This window comes from Procambarus clarkii, chromosome 44 (genome assembly GCF_040958095.1).
Source record: "Procambarus clarkii isolate CNS0578487 chromosome 44, FALCON_Pclarkii_2.0, whole genome shotgun sequence".
Classification (NCBI taxonomy): Eukaryota; Metazoa; Arthropoda; class Malacostraca; order Decapoda; family Cambaridae; genus Procambarus; species Procambarus clarkii.
This window is the reverse complement of record NC_091193.1, coordinates 30,944,449-30,962,902: the sequence shown is the minus strand read 5'-3', so window position 1 is coordinate 30,962,902 and position 18,454 is coordinate 30,944,449. Positions and strand designations below refer to the sequence as shown.

The 18,454-nt window shown below is 45.1% G+C and overlaps 1 protein-coding gene across 1 annotated transcript in view; it reads left to right on the top strand.

The window, feature by feature from the left end:
* Positions 1-18,454, top strand: part of LOC123753536 (Na(+)/citrate cotransporter) — a 127,751-nt gene that overhangs the window by 39,414 nt on the left and 69,883 nt on the right. The window contains exon 2 of the mRNA XM_045735503.2: positions 13,938-14,187. Within this exon, the coding sequence (XP_045591459.2) occupies positions 13,938-14,187 (250 nt within the window). The remainder of the gene's footprint in view (positions 1-13,937; positions 14,188-18,454) is intronic.

Sequence of the window (18,454 nt, the reverse complement as noted above, 5' to 3'; positions counted from 1 at the left end):
GCATTTATCAATGCCGTTCATTAAAAATATGAATTTTCTTAAATATAAATTAATATTATTATATATTAGCATATTGTGCATATATAGGCATTGCTTAGGTTAGGTTAGGCGTTGTTTACGTTCTGTTGGCGATTATTTCTATTTATAGTACGTGGGTGAAGCATGTAACAACCCGTCCTCGACTCAAGTCCATTCCATCCAGCGGTCGACCCCACAGACGCATTCATAAATTTTAACATGCTGTTCATTCAAAACGGGAATTTTCTCAAGTATAAATTAATATTATAATATATTAGCATATTGTGCATATATAGGTATAGGTATAGGTTAGGTTAGGTTAGGTTAGGTGTTTAGGTTCTGTTGGCGATTATTGGTATTTGTAGTACGTGGGTGAAGCATTTACAGCGTTGTGGTTCGAACAAAAGTCTTCAGCGAAGCACGTGTTCCAGAAGTGTTCGAACGTCATCAGTTGTGAGCCGTGTGTAAACTATTTTTCATTAATAAACAGGGGGTTTGGCGGGTGCCTGCAATGGACTTTGGCCTTTGTTTATCAGGATGGATTGCGTACAAATGAATCATAAGCTACGCAAACACCACAAACTGTTGGACAGAACGACAACAGTCATGACAGCCTCTCAGAACTGAACTACACGTGTATACAGCACAGAACTAATCCAAATGCAACTTATACAAGATAGTATAATCAGTATGAAACCGAACAAATTAATACATTCACCCGATATTACAAAACATCCAGTATAATATCAACGACAATAACAGTGTACATTTCGTCCAACATAAGTACAAGCGTTCAGAAAGTAATGCGATAGAAATGAAACAAGGTACAATGAACATTGTGATAAACATACCGAATCTACCCTAAACGGTTTCAGGAGCAATCATGGTCAATGTATTTATTTACACTGCAAGAGATGTCACATTTCAAGGTCCCTTAGACAGTAGCACGTCCACGTATAAGTATAAACAATAGGGAAACCACCCCAGGACCAACACACAATGAGCTCATCCCCCGCAAGCACAACTAGGTGAGTACACACTACGTCAACCTGCCCACTTAAAAATAACGTCGCTTCTGGCCGTTTGCCCGTGTGGCCGAAAGTGGACATAATTTGAAAATGAAAATAAATTTGGGATTTTTTTCAACAACAGTAAGTTAAGGGTCCTCTGGTTGGTTAGGTGGGCAGGAAATTCTCATAGAGTTTTAAATTTTTATGAAAAATGTTAATTGAAAGTTTCCTCTCCTAACCTTTCAGAGTAGGCCGGACGACTCCAACAGAAAACGGGACAGTATGTCACTTTTGTGAGTCGATTTCATTTCAAATTACGTCCACTTTTGGCCATAGCGCCGCGCATGCGAGTGAAAAGTGACGTTATTTTTAAGAGGCCGAGGTTGCTCAGCCACCAAACATTAATTCATTGGTATCCCAACCGCGTATTTCTACTGACATACAGGCATATGCATATAAATATTATACACATCAATTAAACAAAATGACGAACAATCTAAATAAATAAAAATGAAAATGTTCGTTTGTTTAAAATCGCTAATCTCTGAAAGTTCTTCACCGATTGCTTTGAAATTTTCACACAACGTTGTATTCAAATAGCCGCGTGTTTTTATATATCTACCATATACATTTCTCACCTGGGTACGTACCCTAGAGGTTTGGGAACGTAGCATTGAGGCTTGGGTACGTACCCTTGAGGCTTGAGTACGTACAATTGAGGCTTGGGTACGTACCCTTGAGGCTTAGGTACGTACCCTCGAGACTTGAGTACGTACCCTTGTGGCTTGGAAACGTACCCGTGAGGCTTGGGTACGTGTCCTTGAGGCTTGTGTACGTACCCTTGAGGCTTGGGTACGTGCCCTTGAGGCTTGTGTACGTACCCTTGAGGCTTGGGTACGTGCCCTTGAGGCTTGTGTACGTACCCTTGTGGCTTGGATACGTACCCTTAAGGCTTGGGTACGTGCCCTCGAGACTTGAGTACGTACCCTTGTTGCTTGGATACGTACCCGTGAGGCTTGGGTACGTACCCTTGTGGCTTGGATACGTACCCGTGAGGCTTGGGTACGGACCCTTGAGGCTTGGATTCGTACCCTTGAGGCTTGGGTACGGACCCTTGAGGCTTGGATTCGTACCCTTGTGGCTTGGGAACGTAGCATTGAGGCTTGGGTACGTACCCTTGAGGGTTGGGTACGTACCCTTGAGGCTTGGGAACGTAGCATTGAGGCTTGGATACGTACCCTTCAGGCTTGGGTACGTGTCCTTGAGGCTTAGGTACGTACCCTTGAGGCTTGGGTACGTACCCTTGAGGCTTGGGTACGTACCCTTGAGGCTTGGGTACGTACCCTTGAGGCTTGGGTACGTACCCTTGAGGCTTGGGTACGGGGCGGACATAGCCTGTAACCCAACACTCGCCAAGGGTTCTCACCAGGTCGTCTCACGTGGAAAAATGATGAAGTTTTGATGCATTGTGAGAAAAGTGCCAAGCTACTCCCGCCGATGCTCATCATTAACTTTCCATACCAATGGAAATGTATGTCTGTGTGTTCCAGGCTGGAGGGGAGAGGAGAGGGGGAGGGTAGAAAGATTGATTGATCTTCTCTTGAGGTTATCTTGAGATGATTTCGGGGCTTTAGTGTCCCCGCGGCCCGGTCCTCGACCAGGCCTCCACCCCCCAAGAAGCAGCCCGTGACAGCTGACTAACTCCCAGGTACCTATTTACTGCTAGGTAACAGGGGCATTCAGGGTGAAAGAAACTTTGCCCATTTGTTTCTGCCTCGTGCGGGAATCGAACCCGCGCCACAGAATTACGAGTCCTGCGCGCTATCCACCAGGCTACGAGGCCCCGTAGGTGGATGGATGGATTGATGGATTAATGGATAGATGGATGCATGTTTAAAGAGATGGATGGATGAATGGAGAGGTGTATAGATGAATAGATACACGAATAGATGGATAGCGAGATGGATGGATGTATAAATGGATAGATAGATAGACAGACGGATGGAGGGATAGATGCATGGTTAGATAGGATGGATGGATATTTGGATAGATAGATGGGCGGGTGGATAGATGGCTGAGAAGACAGATGAACAGAAGGATGGATAAAGGGATAGATCAATGGAGCAATAGATAGATAGATAAATGGAAAGATATATGGATACACGAATATATAGATGAGCGGATGGATAGATGTAAGAACTGATGAAGTTACGGACAGATGGATGGACAGATGGATGGATGATGGATATATAGATTGATGGATAAATGGATGGATGGGTATACGGACATATCGATGGATAAATAGACGAAGAGATACATGGATTGATAGAAGGATGATTAAATGGATAAATTTAAGTATTGATGGATGGATAGATGAATGAATAGTAGGATAGATGGATGGCTTGACGTATATATGGATTGGTAGATGGATGGATTAATGTATGAATAGATAGACTGGTAGATAGATGGCTAGATATATTTTGATAGATGGGTGGATAATAGATGAAGGAAAGGATGAACATATGGATAGATCGACGGATAGATGGATGTATAGATGGATTGCAGGAGAGGTATATGAATGCACAGACATATATGGTTGGATCTATGGATACATTGACAGATAGATAGACAAACAGATGGATGAATGGCTAGGTGGATGAACAGATGGATAAATGGAAAGATGGATGGATAGATGGATGGATGGACGGATGTATGGATTTTTAGACTAATGGAGAGATGATGGACATATGGTCGATTGATGGATAGATAGATTTATAGATAGATAGATCGATAGAAGGGAGACAGACAGGAATATATATATATATATATATATATATATATATATATATATATATATATATATATATATATATATATATATATATATATATATATATATATGTCGTACCTAGTAGCCAGAACGCACTTCTCAGCCTACCATGCAAGGCCCGATTTGCCTAATAAGCCAAGTTTTCCTGAATTAATATATTTTCTCTATTTTTTTCCTTATGAAATGATAAAGCTATCCATTTCATTATGTATGAGGTCAATTTTTTTTTATTGGAGTTAAAATTAACGTAGATATATGACCGAACCTAACCATCCCTACCTAACCTAACCTAACCTATCTCTATCAGTTAGGTTAGGTTAGGTAGCAGAAAAAGTTAGATTAGGTTAGGTTAGGTAGGTTAGGTAGTCGAAAAAACATTAATTCATGAAAACTTGGCTTATTAGGCAAATCGGGCCTTGCATAGTAGGCTGAGAAGTGCGTTCTGGCTACTAGGTACGACATATATATATATATATATATATTGTGACAGTATGGGGAGTGTCATAGGGTGGTTGGTATCATGCCTCACATGACTTGCCAGGGTGACGGGTGACAGTTGGGGAGTGTCATAGGGTGGTTGGTGTCATGCCTCACATGACTTGCCAGGGTGACGGGTGACAGTTGGGGAGTGTCATAGGGTGGTTGGTGTCATGCCTCACATGACTTGTCAGGGTGACGGGTGACAGTATGGGAGTGTCATAGGGTGGTTGGTGTCATGCCTCACATGACTTGTCAGGGTGACGGGTGACAGTTGGGGAGTGTCATAGGGTGGTTGGTGTCATGCCTCACATGACTTGTCAGGGTGACGGGTGACAGTTGGGGAGTGTCATAGGGTGGTTGGTGTCATGCCTCACATGACTTGTCAGGGTGACGGGTGACAGTATGGGGAGTGTCATAGGGTGGTTGGTGTCATGCCTCACATGACTTGTCAGGGTGACGGGTGACAGTTGGGGAGTGTCATAGGGTGGTTGGTGTCATGCCTCACATGACTTGTCAGGGTGACGGGTGACAGTTGGGGAGTGTCATAGGGTGGTTGGTGTCATGCCTCACATGACTTGTCAGGGTGACGGGTGACAGTTGGGGAGTGTCATAGGGTGGTTGGTGTCATGCCTCACATGACTTGTCAGGGTGACGGGTGACAGTTGGGGAGTGTCATAGGGTGGTTGGTGTCATGCCTCACATGACTTGTCAGGGTGACGGGTGACAGTTGGGGAGTGTCATAGGGTGGTTGGTGTCATGCCTCACATGACTTGTCAGGGTGACGGGTGACAGTATGGGAGTGTCATAGGGTGGTTGGTGTCATGCCTCACATGACTTGTCAGGGTGACGGGTGACAGTTGGGGAGTGTCATAGGGTGGTTGGTGTCATGCCTCACATGACTTGTCAGGGTGACGGGTGACAGTTGGGGAGTGTCATAGGGTGGTTGGTGTCATGCCTCACATGACTTGTCAGGGTGACGGGTGACAGTTGGGGAGTGTCATAGGGTGGTTGGTGTCATGCCTCACATGACTTGTCAGGGTGACGGGTGACAGTTGGGGAGTGTCATAGGGTGGTTGGTGTCATGCCTCACATGACTTGTCAGGGTGACGGGTGACAGTTGGGGAGTGTCATAGGGTGGTTGGTGTCATGCCTCACATGACTTGTCAGGGTGACGGGTGACAGTATGGGGAGTGTCATAGGGTGGTTGGTGTCATGCCTCACATGACTTGTCAGGGTGACATGTGACAGTATGGGGAGTGTCATAGGGTGGTTGGTGTCATGCCTCACATGACTTGTCAGGGTGACGGGTGACAGTTGGGGAGTGTCATAGGGTGGTTGGTGTCATGCCTCACATGACTTGCCAGGGTGACATGTGACAGTTGGGGAGTGTCATAGGGTAGTTGGTGTCAGCCATCATTCCACATGACAAGTAAGATTGCAACATCACCGACTCATATCAAACCGGAAATGTTTCATTGTACAAAGAGTTAACATTGTACAAAGAGTTAACATTGTACAAAGAGTTAACATTGTACAAAGAGTTAACATTGTACAAAGAGTTAACATTGTACAAAGAGTTAACATTGTACAAAGAGTTAACATTGTACAAAGAGTTAACATTGTACAAAGAGTTAACATTGTACAAAGAGTTAACATTGTACAAAGAGTTAACATTGTACAAAGAGTTAACATTGTACAAAGAGTTAACATTGTACAAAGAGTTAACATTGTACAAAGAGTTAACATTGTACAAAGAGTTAACATTGTACAAAGAGTTAACATTGTACAAAGAGTTAACATTGTACAAAGAGTTAACATTGTACAAAGAGTTAACATTGTACAAAGAGTTAACATTGTCCAAAGAGTTAACATTGTACAAAGCGTTAACAATCGATTTTCCTTCTGTTATCGACACTGAATCAATGTCGTCAACGTTGAGGCAACATGGATAATGTCGTCAACGTTGAGGCAACGTGGATAATGTCGTCAACGTTGATGCAACATGGATAATGTCGTCAACGTTGAGGCAACGTGGATAATGTCGTCAACGTTGATGCAACATGGATAATGTCGTCAACGTTGAGGCAACGTGGATAATGTCGTCAACGTTGATGCAACATGGATAATGTCGTCAACGTTGAGGCAACATGGATAATGTCGTCAACGTTGAGGCAACATGGATAATGTCGTCAACGTTGATGCAACATGGATAATGTCGTCAACGTTGAGGCAACATGGATAATGTCGTCAACGTTGAGGCAACGTGGATAATGTCGTCAACGTTGAGGCAACATGGATAATGTCGTCAACGTTGAGGCAACATGGATAATGTCGTCAACGTTGAGGCAACATGGATAATGTCGTCAACGTTGAGGCAACGTGGATAATGTCGTCAACGTTGAGGCAACATGGATAATGTCGTCAACGTTGAGGCAACATGGATAATGTCGTCAACGTTGATGCAACGTGGATAATGTCGTCAACGTTGATGCAACGTGGATAATGTCGTCAACGTTGAGGCAACGTGGATAATGTCGTCAACGTTGAGGCAACATGGATAATGTCGTCAACGTTGATGCAACATGGATAATGTCGTCAACGTTGATGCAACATGGATAATGTCGTCAACGTTGAGGCAACATGGATAATGTCGTCAACGTTGAGGCAACATGGATAATGTCGTCAACGTTGAGGCAACATGGATAATGTCGTCAACGTTGAGGCAACATGGATAATGTCGTCAACGTTGAGGCAACGTGGATAATGTCGTCAACGTTGAGGCAACGTGGATAATGTCGTTAACGTTGAGGCAACATGGATAATGTCGTCAACGTTGATGCAACGTGGATAATGTCGTCAACGTTGAGGCAACATGGATAATGTCGTCAACGTTGATGCAACGTGGATAATGTCGTCAACGTTGAGGCAACATGGATAATGTCGTCAACGTTGATGCAACGTGGATAATGTCGTCAACGTTGAGGCAACATGGATAATGTCGTCAACGTTGATGCAACGTGGATAATGTCGTCAACGTTGAGGCAACATGGATAATGTCGTCAACGTTGAGGCAACATGGATAATGTCGTCAACGTTGAGGCAACATGGATAATGTCGTCAACGTTGATGCAACATGGATAATGTCGTCAACGTTGATGCAACATGGATAATGTCGTCAACGTTGAGGCAACGTGGATAATGTCGTCAACGTTGAGGCAACATGGATAATGTCGTCAACGTTGAGGCAACATGGATAATGTCGTCAACGTTGAGGCAACATGGATAATGTCGTCAACGTTGATGCAACATGGATAATGTCGTCAACGTTGAGGCAACATGGATAATGTCGTCAACGTTGATGCAACGTGGATAATGTCGTCAACGTTGAGGCAACATGGATAATGTCGTCAACGTTGATGCAACATGGATAATGTCGTCAACGTTGAGGCAACATGGATGATGTCGTCAACGTTGAGGCAACATGGATAATGTCGTCAACGTTGATGCAACATGGATAATGTCGTCAACGTTGATGCAACATGGATAATGTCGTCAACGTTGAGGCAACATGGATAATGTCGTCAACGTTGAGGCAACGTGGATAATGTCGTCAACGTTGATGCAACGTGGATAATGTCGTCAACGTTGATGCAACATGGATAATGTCGTCAACGTTGAGGCAACATGGATAATGTCGTCAACGTTGAGGCAACGTGGATAATGTCGTCAACGTTGATGCAACATGGATAATGTCGTCAACGTTGAGGCAACGTGGATAATGTCGTCAACGTTGAGGCAACATGGATAATGTCGTCAACGTTGAGGCAACGTGGATAATGTCGTCAACGTTGAGGCAACATGGATAATGTCGTCAACGTTGAGGCAACATGGATAATGTCGTCAACGTTGATGCAACATGGATAATGTCGTCAACGTTGAGGCAACGTGGATAATGTCGTCAACGTTGAGGCAACGTGGATAATGTCGTCAACGTTGAGGCAACATGGATAATGTCGTCAACGTTGAGGCAACATGGATAATGTCGTCAACGTTGATGCAACATGGATAATGTCGTCAACGTTGAGGCAACATGGATAATGTCGTCAACGTTGAGGCAACGTGGATAATGTCGTCAACGTTGAGGCAACATGGATAATGTCGTCAACGTTGAGGCAACATGGATAATGTCGTCAACGTTGAGGCAACATGGATAATGTCGTCAACGTTGAGGCAACGTGGATAATGTCGTCAACGTTGAGGCAACATGGATAATGTCGTCAACGTTGAGGCAACATGGATAATGTCGTCAACGTTGAGGCAACATGGATAATGTTTATTGAACGACGAGTCAACACTATTTGTGCATGTTTTGCCTGGTGGGAGAGAGAAAGGGAGAAGGGGAGGGACACAGCATGGGAGGGAGAGAGACAGGGAGGGAGGATGGGAGAATGGATATGAAATTGGAGGGAGAGAGAATATGGAGAGGGGAAGAGAGAGAGGGTGTGGTGCAGACACACTGAGATCCGGGCCCCGGCGGGGGCTCTACCTTTCTATCTCTGTCATGTTGGTGTCATGTATCTTTCTATCTGTATCTGTAAGAGGGAATGACTGTCTGCCTCTCTGTCATTTTAAAGTTTTACGAGTTATTCATGCCCGTGCCCCTTCTTGGGTTATCTTGAGGTTATCTTGAGATGATTTCGGGGCTTTTTTAGTGTCCCCGCGGCCCGGTCCTCGACCAGGCCTCCACCCCCAGGAAGTAGCCCGTGACAGCTGACTAACAGCCAGGTACCTATTTACTGCCAGGTAACAGAGGCATAGGGTGAAAGAAACTCTGCCCAATGTTTCTCGCCGGCGCCTGGGATCGAACCCATGACCACAGGATCACAAGTCCAGCGTGCTGTCCGCTCGGCCGACCGGCTCCCGGTCGGGCTTATTGTTCAGTAATCAATCTGTTCAAAGTTGGCTGCCAGACGAAAGAGGCTTTTGTTCGACATTTTGTACTTCAAATGTTCTAGTTAATATGTTTTGTGGAACAAAATACTCTGTCTTAGGTCAATAAAAGAACACACAGTTTATGATACAGCATTGTCCTTCAAATATTTTTCTAAAGAGTAAGCTTAAATTGATAGGCCATGACCACCATTTAGTAAACTGTACTGTGCAACGTTTATTAAATAATGTTCTGCATGTTGATTACTAATTTAATTTGCTAATATTGCTTTGAGTAAGTTGGACGAGTGTGATGTCAAGGTAACACAACTCTAGCAGAGACATGAGGGAGTTCCTTTGTTTACCAATCTGCTCTACTAACGCACCTCCATCATGTAACATCTCTAGAGAACATTTATTAATAAACAGAACACTGAAATATTTTTAGTTCCTTTAAAAAAACAATTATCTCATTATAGCTGTGAATTATTAATTTAATTTTTATAATAATTTACGAACGCTACAATAATATAAATTAAATATTTTGTGATGCTGATGGTCACACCAAGACGATCACAGTATTGACCATCACCACACTGACGATAACCACACTGATCATCATTATATAGACGGTCACCACACTGATGATCATTATATAGACGGTCACCACACTGATGATCATAGTAATGACGATCTCGACACTAACGATCATAACACTGATGATGCTAACACTGACGATCATAACACTGATGATCATAACACTGATGGTGCTAACACTGATGATGCTAACACTGACGATCATAACACTGATGATCATAACACTGATGATCATAACACCGACAAACATAACACTGATGATCATAACACTGATGATCATAACACTGACGATCATAACACTGACGATCATAACACTGACGATCATAACACTGATGATCATAACACTGATGATCATAACACTGATGATCATAACACTGACGATCATAACACTGACGATCATAACACTGACGATCATAACACTGATGATCATAACACTGATGATCATAACACTGATGATCATAACACCGACAAACATAACACTGATGATCATAACACTGATGATCATAACACTGATGATCATAACACTGACGATCATAACACTGACGATCATAACACTGATGATCATAACACTGATGATCATAACACTGACGATCATAACACTGATGATCATAACACTGATGATCATAACACTGATGTTCATAACACTGATGATCATAACACTGACGATCATAACACTGACGATCATAACACTGACGATCATAACACTGACGATCATAACACTGACGATCATAACACTGATGATCATAACACTGATGATCATAACACTGACGATCATAACACTGACGATCATAACACTGACGATCATAACACTGATGATCATAACACTGATGATCATAACACTGACGATCATAACACTGATGATCATAACACTGACGATCATAACACTGATGATCATAACACTGATGATCATAACACTGATGATCATAACACTGATGATCATAACACTGATGATCATAACACTGACGACGCTAACACTGACGACACTAACACCGACGATCATAACACTGACGACACTAACACTGACGATCATAACACTGACGACACTAACACCGACGATCATAACACTGACGACGCTAACACTGACGACGCTAACACTGACGACGCTAACACTGACGACGCTAACACTGACGACACTAACACTGACGACACTAACACTGACGACGCTAACACTGACGACGCTAACACTGACGACACTAACACTGACGACACTAACACTGACGACACTAACACTGACGACGCTAACACTGACGACGCTAACACTGACGACACTAACACTGACGACACTAACACTGACGACACTAACACTGACGACGCTAACACTGACGACGCTAACACTGACGACACTAACACTGACGACACTAACACTGACGATCATAACACTGACGACGCTAACACTGACGACGCTAACACTGACGACGCTAACACTGACGACACTAACACTGACGACACTAACACTGACGACGCTAACACTGACGACGCTAACACTGACGACACTAACACTGACGACACTAACACTGACGACACTAACACTGACGACGCTAACACTGACGACGCTAACACTGACGACACTAACACTGACGACACTAACACTGACGACACTAACACTGACGACGCTAACACTGACGACGCTAACACTGACGACACTAACACTGACGACACTAACACTGACGATCATAACACTGACGACGCTAACACTGACGACGCTAACACTGACGACACTAACACTGACGACACTAACACTGACGACACTAACACTGACGACACTAACACTGACGACGCTAACACTGACGACGCTAACACTGACGACACTAACACTGACGATCATAACACTGACGACGCTAACACTGACGACGCTAACACTGACGACACTAACATTGACGATCATAACACTGACGACGCTAACACTGACGACACTAACACTGACGACGCTAACACTGACGACACTAACACTGACGACACTAACACTGACGACGCTAACACTGACGACACTAACACCGACGATCATAACACTGACGACGCTAACACTGACGACGCATACACTGACGACGCTAACACTGACGACACTAACACTGACGACGCTAACACTGACGACACTAACACTGACGACACTAACACTGACGACACTAACACTGACGACACTAACACTGACGACACTAACACCGACGATCATAACACTGACGACGCTAACACTGACGACGCTAACACTGACGACGCTAACACTGACGACACTAACACTGACGACGCTAACACTGACGACGCTAACACTGACGACACTAACACTGACGACACTAACACTGACGACGCTAAAACTGACGACACTAACACTGACGACACTAATACTGACGACACTAACACTGACGACACTAACACTGACGACGCTAACACTGACGACACTAACACTGACGACACTAACACTGACGACGCTAACACTGACGACACTAACACCGACGATCATAACACTGACGACGCTAACACTGACGACGCTAACACTGACGACGCTAACACTGCCGACACTAACACTGACGACACTAACACTGACGACGCTAACACTGACGACACTAACACTGACGACACTAACACTGACGACACTCACACTGACGACACTAACACTGACGATCATAACACTGACGACGCTAACACTGACGACGCTAACACTGACGACGCTAACACTGACGACACTAACATTGACGATCATAACACTGACGACGCTAACACTGACGACACTAACACTGACGACGCTAACACTGACGACACTAACACTGACGACACTAACACTGACGACACTAACACCGACGATCATAACACTGACGACGCTAACACTGACGACACTAACACTGACGACGCTAACACTGACGACACTAACACTGACGACGCTAACACTGACGACGCTAACACTGACGACGCTAACACTGACGACACTAACACTGACGACACTAACACTGACGACACTAACACTGACGACACTAACACTGACGACGCTAACACTGACGACACTAACACCGACGATCATAACACTGACGACGCTAACACTGACGACGCTAACACTGACGACGCTAACACTGACGACACTAACACTGACGACACTAACACTGACGACGCTAACACTGACGACACTAACACTGACGACGCTAACACTGACGACACTAACACCGACGACACTAACACTGACGACGCTAACACTGACGACACTAACACTGACGACACTAACACTGACGACACTAACACTGACGACACTAACACTGACGACGCTAACACTGACGACACTAACACTGACGACACTAACACTGACGACGCTAACACTGACGACACTAACACCGACGATCATAACACTGACGACGCTAACACTGACGACGCTAACACTGACGACACTAACACTGACGACACTAACACTGACGACACTAACACTGACGACACTAACACTGACGACACTAACACTGACGATGCTAACACTGACGATCATAACACTGACGACACTAACACTGACGACACTAACACTGACGACGCTAACACTGACGACGCTAACACTGACGACGCTAACACTAACGACGCTAACACTGACGACGCTAACACTGACGATCATAACACTGACGATCATAACACTGATGATCATAACACTGACGATCATAACACTGACGACGCTAACACTGACGACACTAACACTGACGACGCTAACACTGACGACGCTAACACTGACGACGCTAACACTGACGACACTAACACTGACGACGCTAACACTGACGACACTAACACTGACGACACTAACACTGACGACGCTAACACTGACGACGCTAACACTGACGACACTAACACTGACGACGCTAACACTGACGATGCTAACACTGACGACACTAACACTGACGACGCTAACACTGACGACACTAACACTGACGACGCTAACACTGACGACACTAACACTGACGACGCTAACACTGACGACGCTAACACTGACGACACTAACACTGACGACGCTAACACTGACGACACTAACACTGACATAAGAGAGGCCACGGTTCTGGGAGTGCTACGGGGGGGGGGGTGTTACAACAGGTAATTAACCCGAGGCGTTGTTACAGGCAGCCAGATGCGGCTACGTCATTGTGGTAATGGCGGTGTACTGGATGACGGAGGCTGTGCCTCTAGCGGTCACCGCCCTCATCCCCGTCTTCGCCTTCCCCCTGCTGGGCGTCCTCTCCACCGGCGCCACCTGCATCGTCTACATGAAGGAAGCCAACATGATGTTCCTGGGCGGCCTCACCGTTGCCATCGCCGTCGAGCACTGTAATCTGCACCGACGCATCGCTCTACGAGTCATCCTCCTCGTCGGTACGTCTTCCTAACGCTCCTGTACATTGCTCCCTCTTCCTGTCTCTTAATACCCCACGGTGTACTGGTCTTAATAACCCACGGTGTACTGGTCTTAATACTCCACGGTGTACTGGTCTTAATACTCCATGGTGTATTGGTCTTAATACTCCACGGTGTATTGGTCTTAATACTCCACGGTGTATTGGTCTTAATACTCCACGGTGTATTGGTCTTAATACTCCACGGTGTATTGGTCTTAATACTCCACGGTGTATTGGTCTTAATACTCCACGGTGTACTGGTCTTAATACTCCACGGTGTATTGGTCTTAATACTCTACGGTGTACTGGTCTTAATACCCCACGGTGTACTGGTCTTAATACCCCACGGTGGACTGGTCTTAATACCCCACGGTGTACTGGTCTTAATACTCCACGGTGTATTGGTCTTAATACCCCACGGTGTATTGGTCTTAGTACCCCACGGTGTATTGGTCTTAATACTCCACGGTGTATTGGTCTTAATACTCCATGGTGTATTGGTCTTAATACCCCACGGTGCATTGGTCTTAATACTCTACGGTGTATTGGTCTTAATACCCCACGGTGTATTGGTCTTAATACTCTACGGTGTACTGGTCTTAATACTCCACTTCCTATCTCTTAATACCCCACGGTGTACTGGTCTTAATACCCCACGGTGTACTGGTCTTAATACTCCATTTCCTATCTCTTAATACCCCACGGTGTACTGGTCTTAATACCCCACGGTGTACTGGTCTTAATACTCCATTTCCTATCTCTTAATACCCCACGGTGTACTGGTCTTAATACCCCACGGTGTACTGGTCTTAATACCCCACGGTGTACTGGTCTTAATACTCCACGGTGTACTGGTCTTAATACCCCACGGTGTACTGGTCTTAATACTCCATTTCCTATCTTTTAATACCCCACGGTGTACTGGTCTCAATACCCCACGGTGTACTGGTCTTAATACCCCACGGTGTACTGGTCTTAATACCCCACGGTGTACTGGTCTTAATACTCCATGGTGTACTGGTCTTAATACCCCACGGTGTACTGGTCTTAATACCCCACGGTGGACTGGTCTTAATACCCCACGGTGTACTGGTCTTAGTACTCCACGGTGTACTGGTCTTAATACCCCACGGTGTACTGGTCTTAATACTCCACGGTGTATTGGTCTTAATACTCTACGGTGTACTGGTCTTAATACCCCACGGTGTACTGGTCTTAATACCCCACGGTGTACTGGACTTAATACCCCACAGTGTATTGGTCTTAATACCCCACGGTGTACTGGTCTTAATACTCCACGGTGTTTTGGTCTTTATACCCCACGGTGTACTGGTCTTAATACTCCACGGTGTACTGGTCCTAATACTCCACGGTGTACCGGTCTTAATACTCCACGGTGTACCGGTCTTAATACCCCACGGTGTACTGGTCTTAATACCCCACGGTGTACTGGTCTTAATATTTTACAGTGTACTGGTCTTAATACCCCACTGTGTACTGGTCTTAATACCCCACGGTGTACTGGACTTAATACTCCACTTCCTATCTCTTAATACCCCACGGTGTACTGGTCTTAATACTCCACGGTGTACTGGTCTTTATACCCCACGGTGTACTGGACTTAATACCCCACGGTGTACTGGTCTTAATACCCCACGGTGTACTGGTCTTAATACCCCACGGTGTACTGGTCTTAATACCCCACGGTGTACTGGTCTTAATATTTTACGGTGTACTGGTCTTAATACCCCACGGTGTACTGGTCTTAATACCCCACGGTGTACCGGTCTTAATAATTTATGGTGTACTGGTCTTAATACCCCACGGTGTACTGGTCTTAATAATTTATGGTGTACTGGTCTTAATACCCCACGGTGTACTGGTCTTAATACCCCACGGTGTACTGGTCTTAATACCCCACGGTGTACTGGTCTTAATACCCCACGGTGTACTGGTCTTAATACTCCACGGTGTATTGGTCTTAATACTCTACGGTGTACTGGTCTTAATACCCCACGGTGTACTGGTCTTAATACCCCACGGTGTACTGGACTTAATACCCCACAGTGTATTGGTCTTAATACCCCACGGTGTACTGGTCTTAATACTCCACGGTGTTTTGGTCTTTATACCCCACGGTGTACTGGTCTTAATACTCCACGGTGTACTGGTCCTAATACTCCACGGTGTACCGGTCTTAATACTCCACGGTGTACCGGTCTTAATACCCCACGGTGTACTGGTCTTAATACCCCACGGTGTACTGGTCTTAATATTTTACAGTGTACTGGTCTTAATACCCCACTGTGTACTGGTCTTAATACCCCACGGTGTACTGGACTTAATACTCCACTTCCTATCTCTTAATACCCCACGGTGTACTGGTCTTAATACTCCACGGTGTACTGGTCTTTATACCCCACGGTGTACTGGACTTAATACCCCACGGTGTACTGGTCTTAATACCCCACGGTGTACTGGTCTTAATACCCCACGGTGTACTGGTCTTAATACCCCACGGTGTACTGGTCTTAATATTTTACGGTGTACTGGTCTTAATACCCCACGGTGTACTGGTCTTAATACCCCACGGTGTACCGGTCTTAATAATTTATGGTGTACTGGTCTTAATACCCCACGGTGTACTGGTCTTAATAATTTACGGTGTACTGGTCTTAATACCCCACGGTGTACTGGTCTTAATACCCCACGGTGTACTGGTCTTAATACCCCACGGTGTACTGGTCTTAATACCCCACGGTGTACTGGTCTTAATAATTTACGGTGTACTGGTCTTAATACCCCACGGTGTACTGGTCTTAATACCCCACGGTGTACTGGTCTTAATACCCCACGGTGTACCGGTCTTAATAATTTACGGTGTACTGGTCTTAATACCCCACGGTGTACTGGTCTTAATATTTAATCCATGTCTCTGTAGCAACACCGCGGGTCCTTCAAACATAGCAAAGTAAATTTGAAATAAAATTAGAATGAGGAAATCATTCTAGGAGAGAGAGAGAGAGAGAGAGAGAGAGAGGGAGAGAGAGGGAGAGAGAGGGAGAGAGAGAGAGAGAGAGAGAGAGAGAGAGAGAGAGAGAGAGAGAGAGAGAGAGAGGGAGAGAGAGGGAGAGAGACGGAAATGGCACAGCTGGGTACCCCATTTATTACCTCCGGTGGCTCCTCTTACACTGAATTTAATTCAGAGTGAGTGTTGGCCCTCCCTCACTTATGAGTGAGCACTAAGCCAGGGTGACTGTCGCACCAGCAGGCTCTACGAGAACACGGCTCTCACACAGGGCGCGGGGGGGGGGGGGGGGGGCGCTGATGAGTCTGTCTCCTGTCGTCAAAGTCTGCAGGCATCTACATTATTTATTTTTATCGTCGTTACCCCGTAAGGGGGCCTGGTAGCCTGGTGGATAGCGCGCAGGACTTGTAATTCTGTGGCGCGGGTTCGATTCCCGCACGAGGCAGAAACAAATGGGCAAAGTTTCTTTCACCCTGAATGCCTCTGTTACCTAGCAGTAAATAGGTACCTGGGAGTTAGTCAGCTGTCACGGGCTGCTTCCTGGGGGTGGAGGCCTGGTCGAGGACCGGGCCGCGGGGACACTAAAAAGCCCCGAAATCATCTCAAGATAACCTCAAGATAACCCCTGGCCACTTGTGCCCAAATAGTTGTCGTACAATTAACGGTCTTTATCCCAACACAAAGTGCTGAAATTATGGTCCTATCTCCTAAATATCGTCTCTCCTCGACCGCTTCAGTCTGTTATAATTTACGTAAAAAAGTTTGCTGCTGTTAATGTGGTATTCGGCTAAAAGGTCTCGAGTGTGTATATAGTCATCACTCACTAAGCGGAAGTGGATCTGCCTTCATTGTATACGCAGTCATCATCTTTCAATCAATGCTCATCCATCATGTTTCTCACGATCCTACGGTGTGCGTTATAGAGCGAGGAATTGAACAAATCCATTAGGGGCGTGATGAGGGGTTCGAACCCAAGTCCGAGAGGATCACAGACGCGCCTTTTAATTGACTGTGCCACGTCGATTTGTTTATTTGGATTGTGGATTTGTTCATTTGTTCACCCTATTGTGATTTCTATGTGAGCCAGGAATTGTTATTCTTCTGGCGTGCTTATAGTCCAACCCGTTCTCGCAAATTTAATAAGTCAATATTGACTTATTAAATATGTGCATAGGTGACATACGTAACATAATAGATACCCTTAAAAAGATTCATA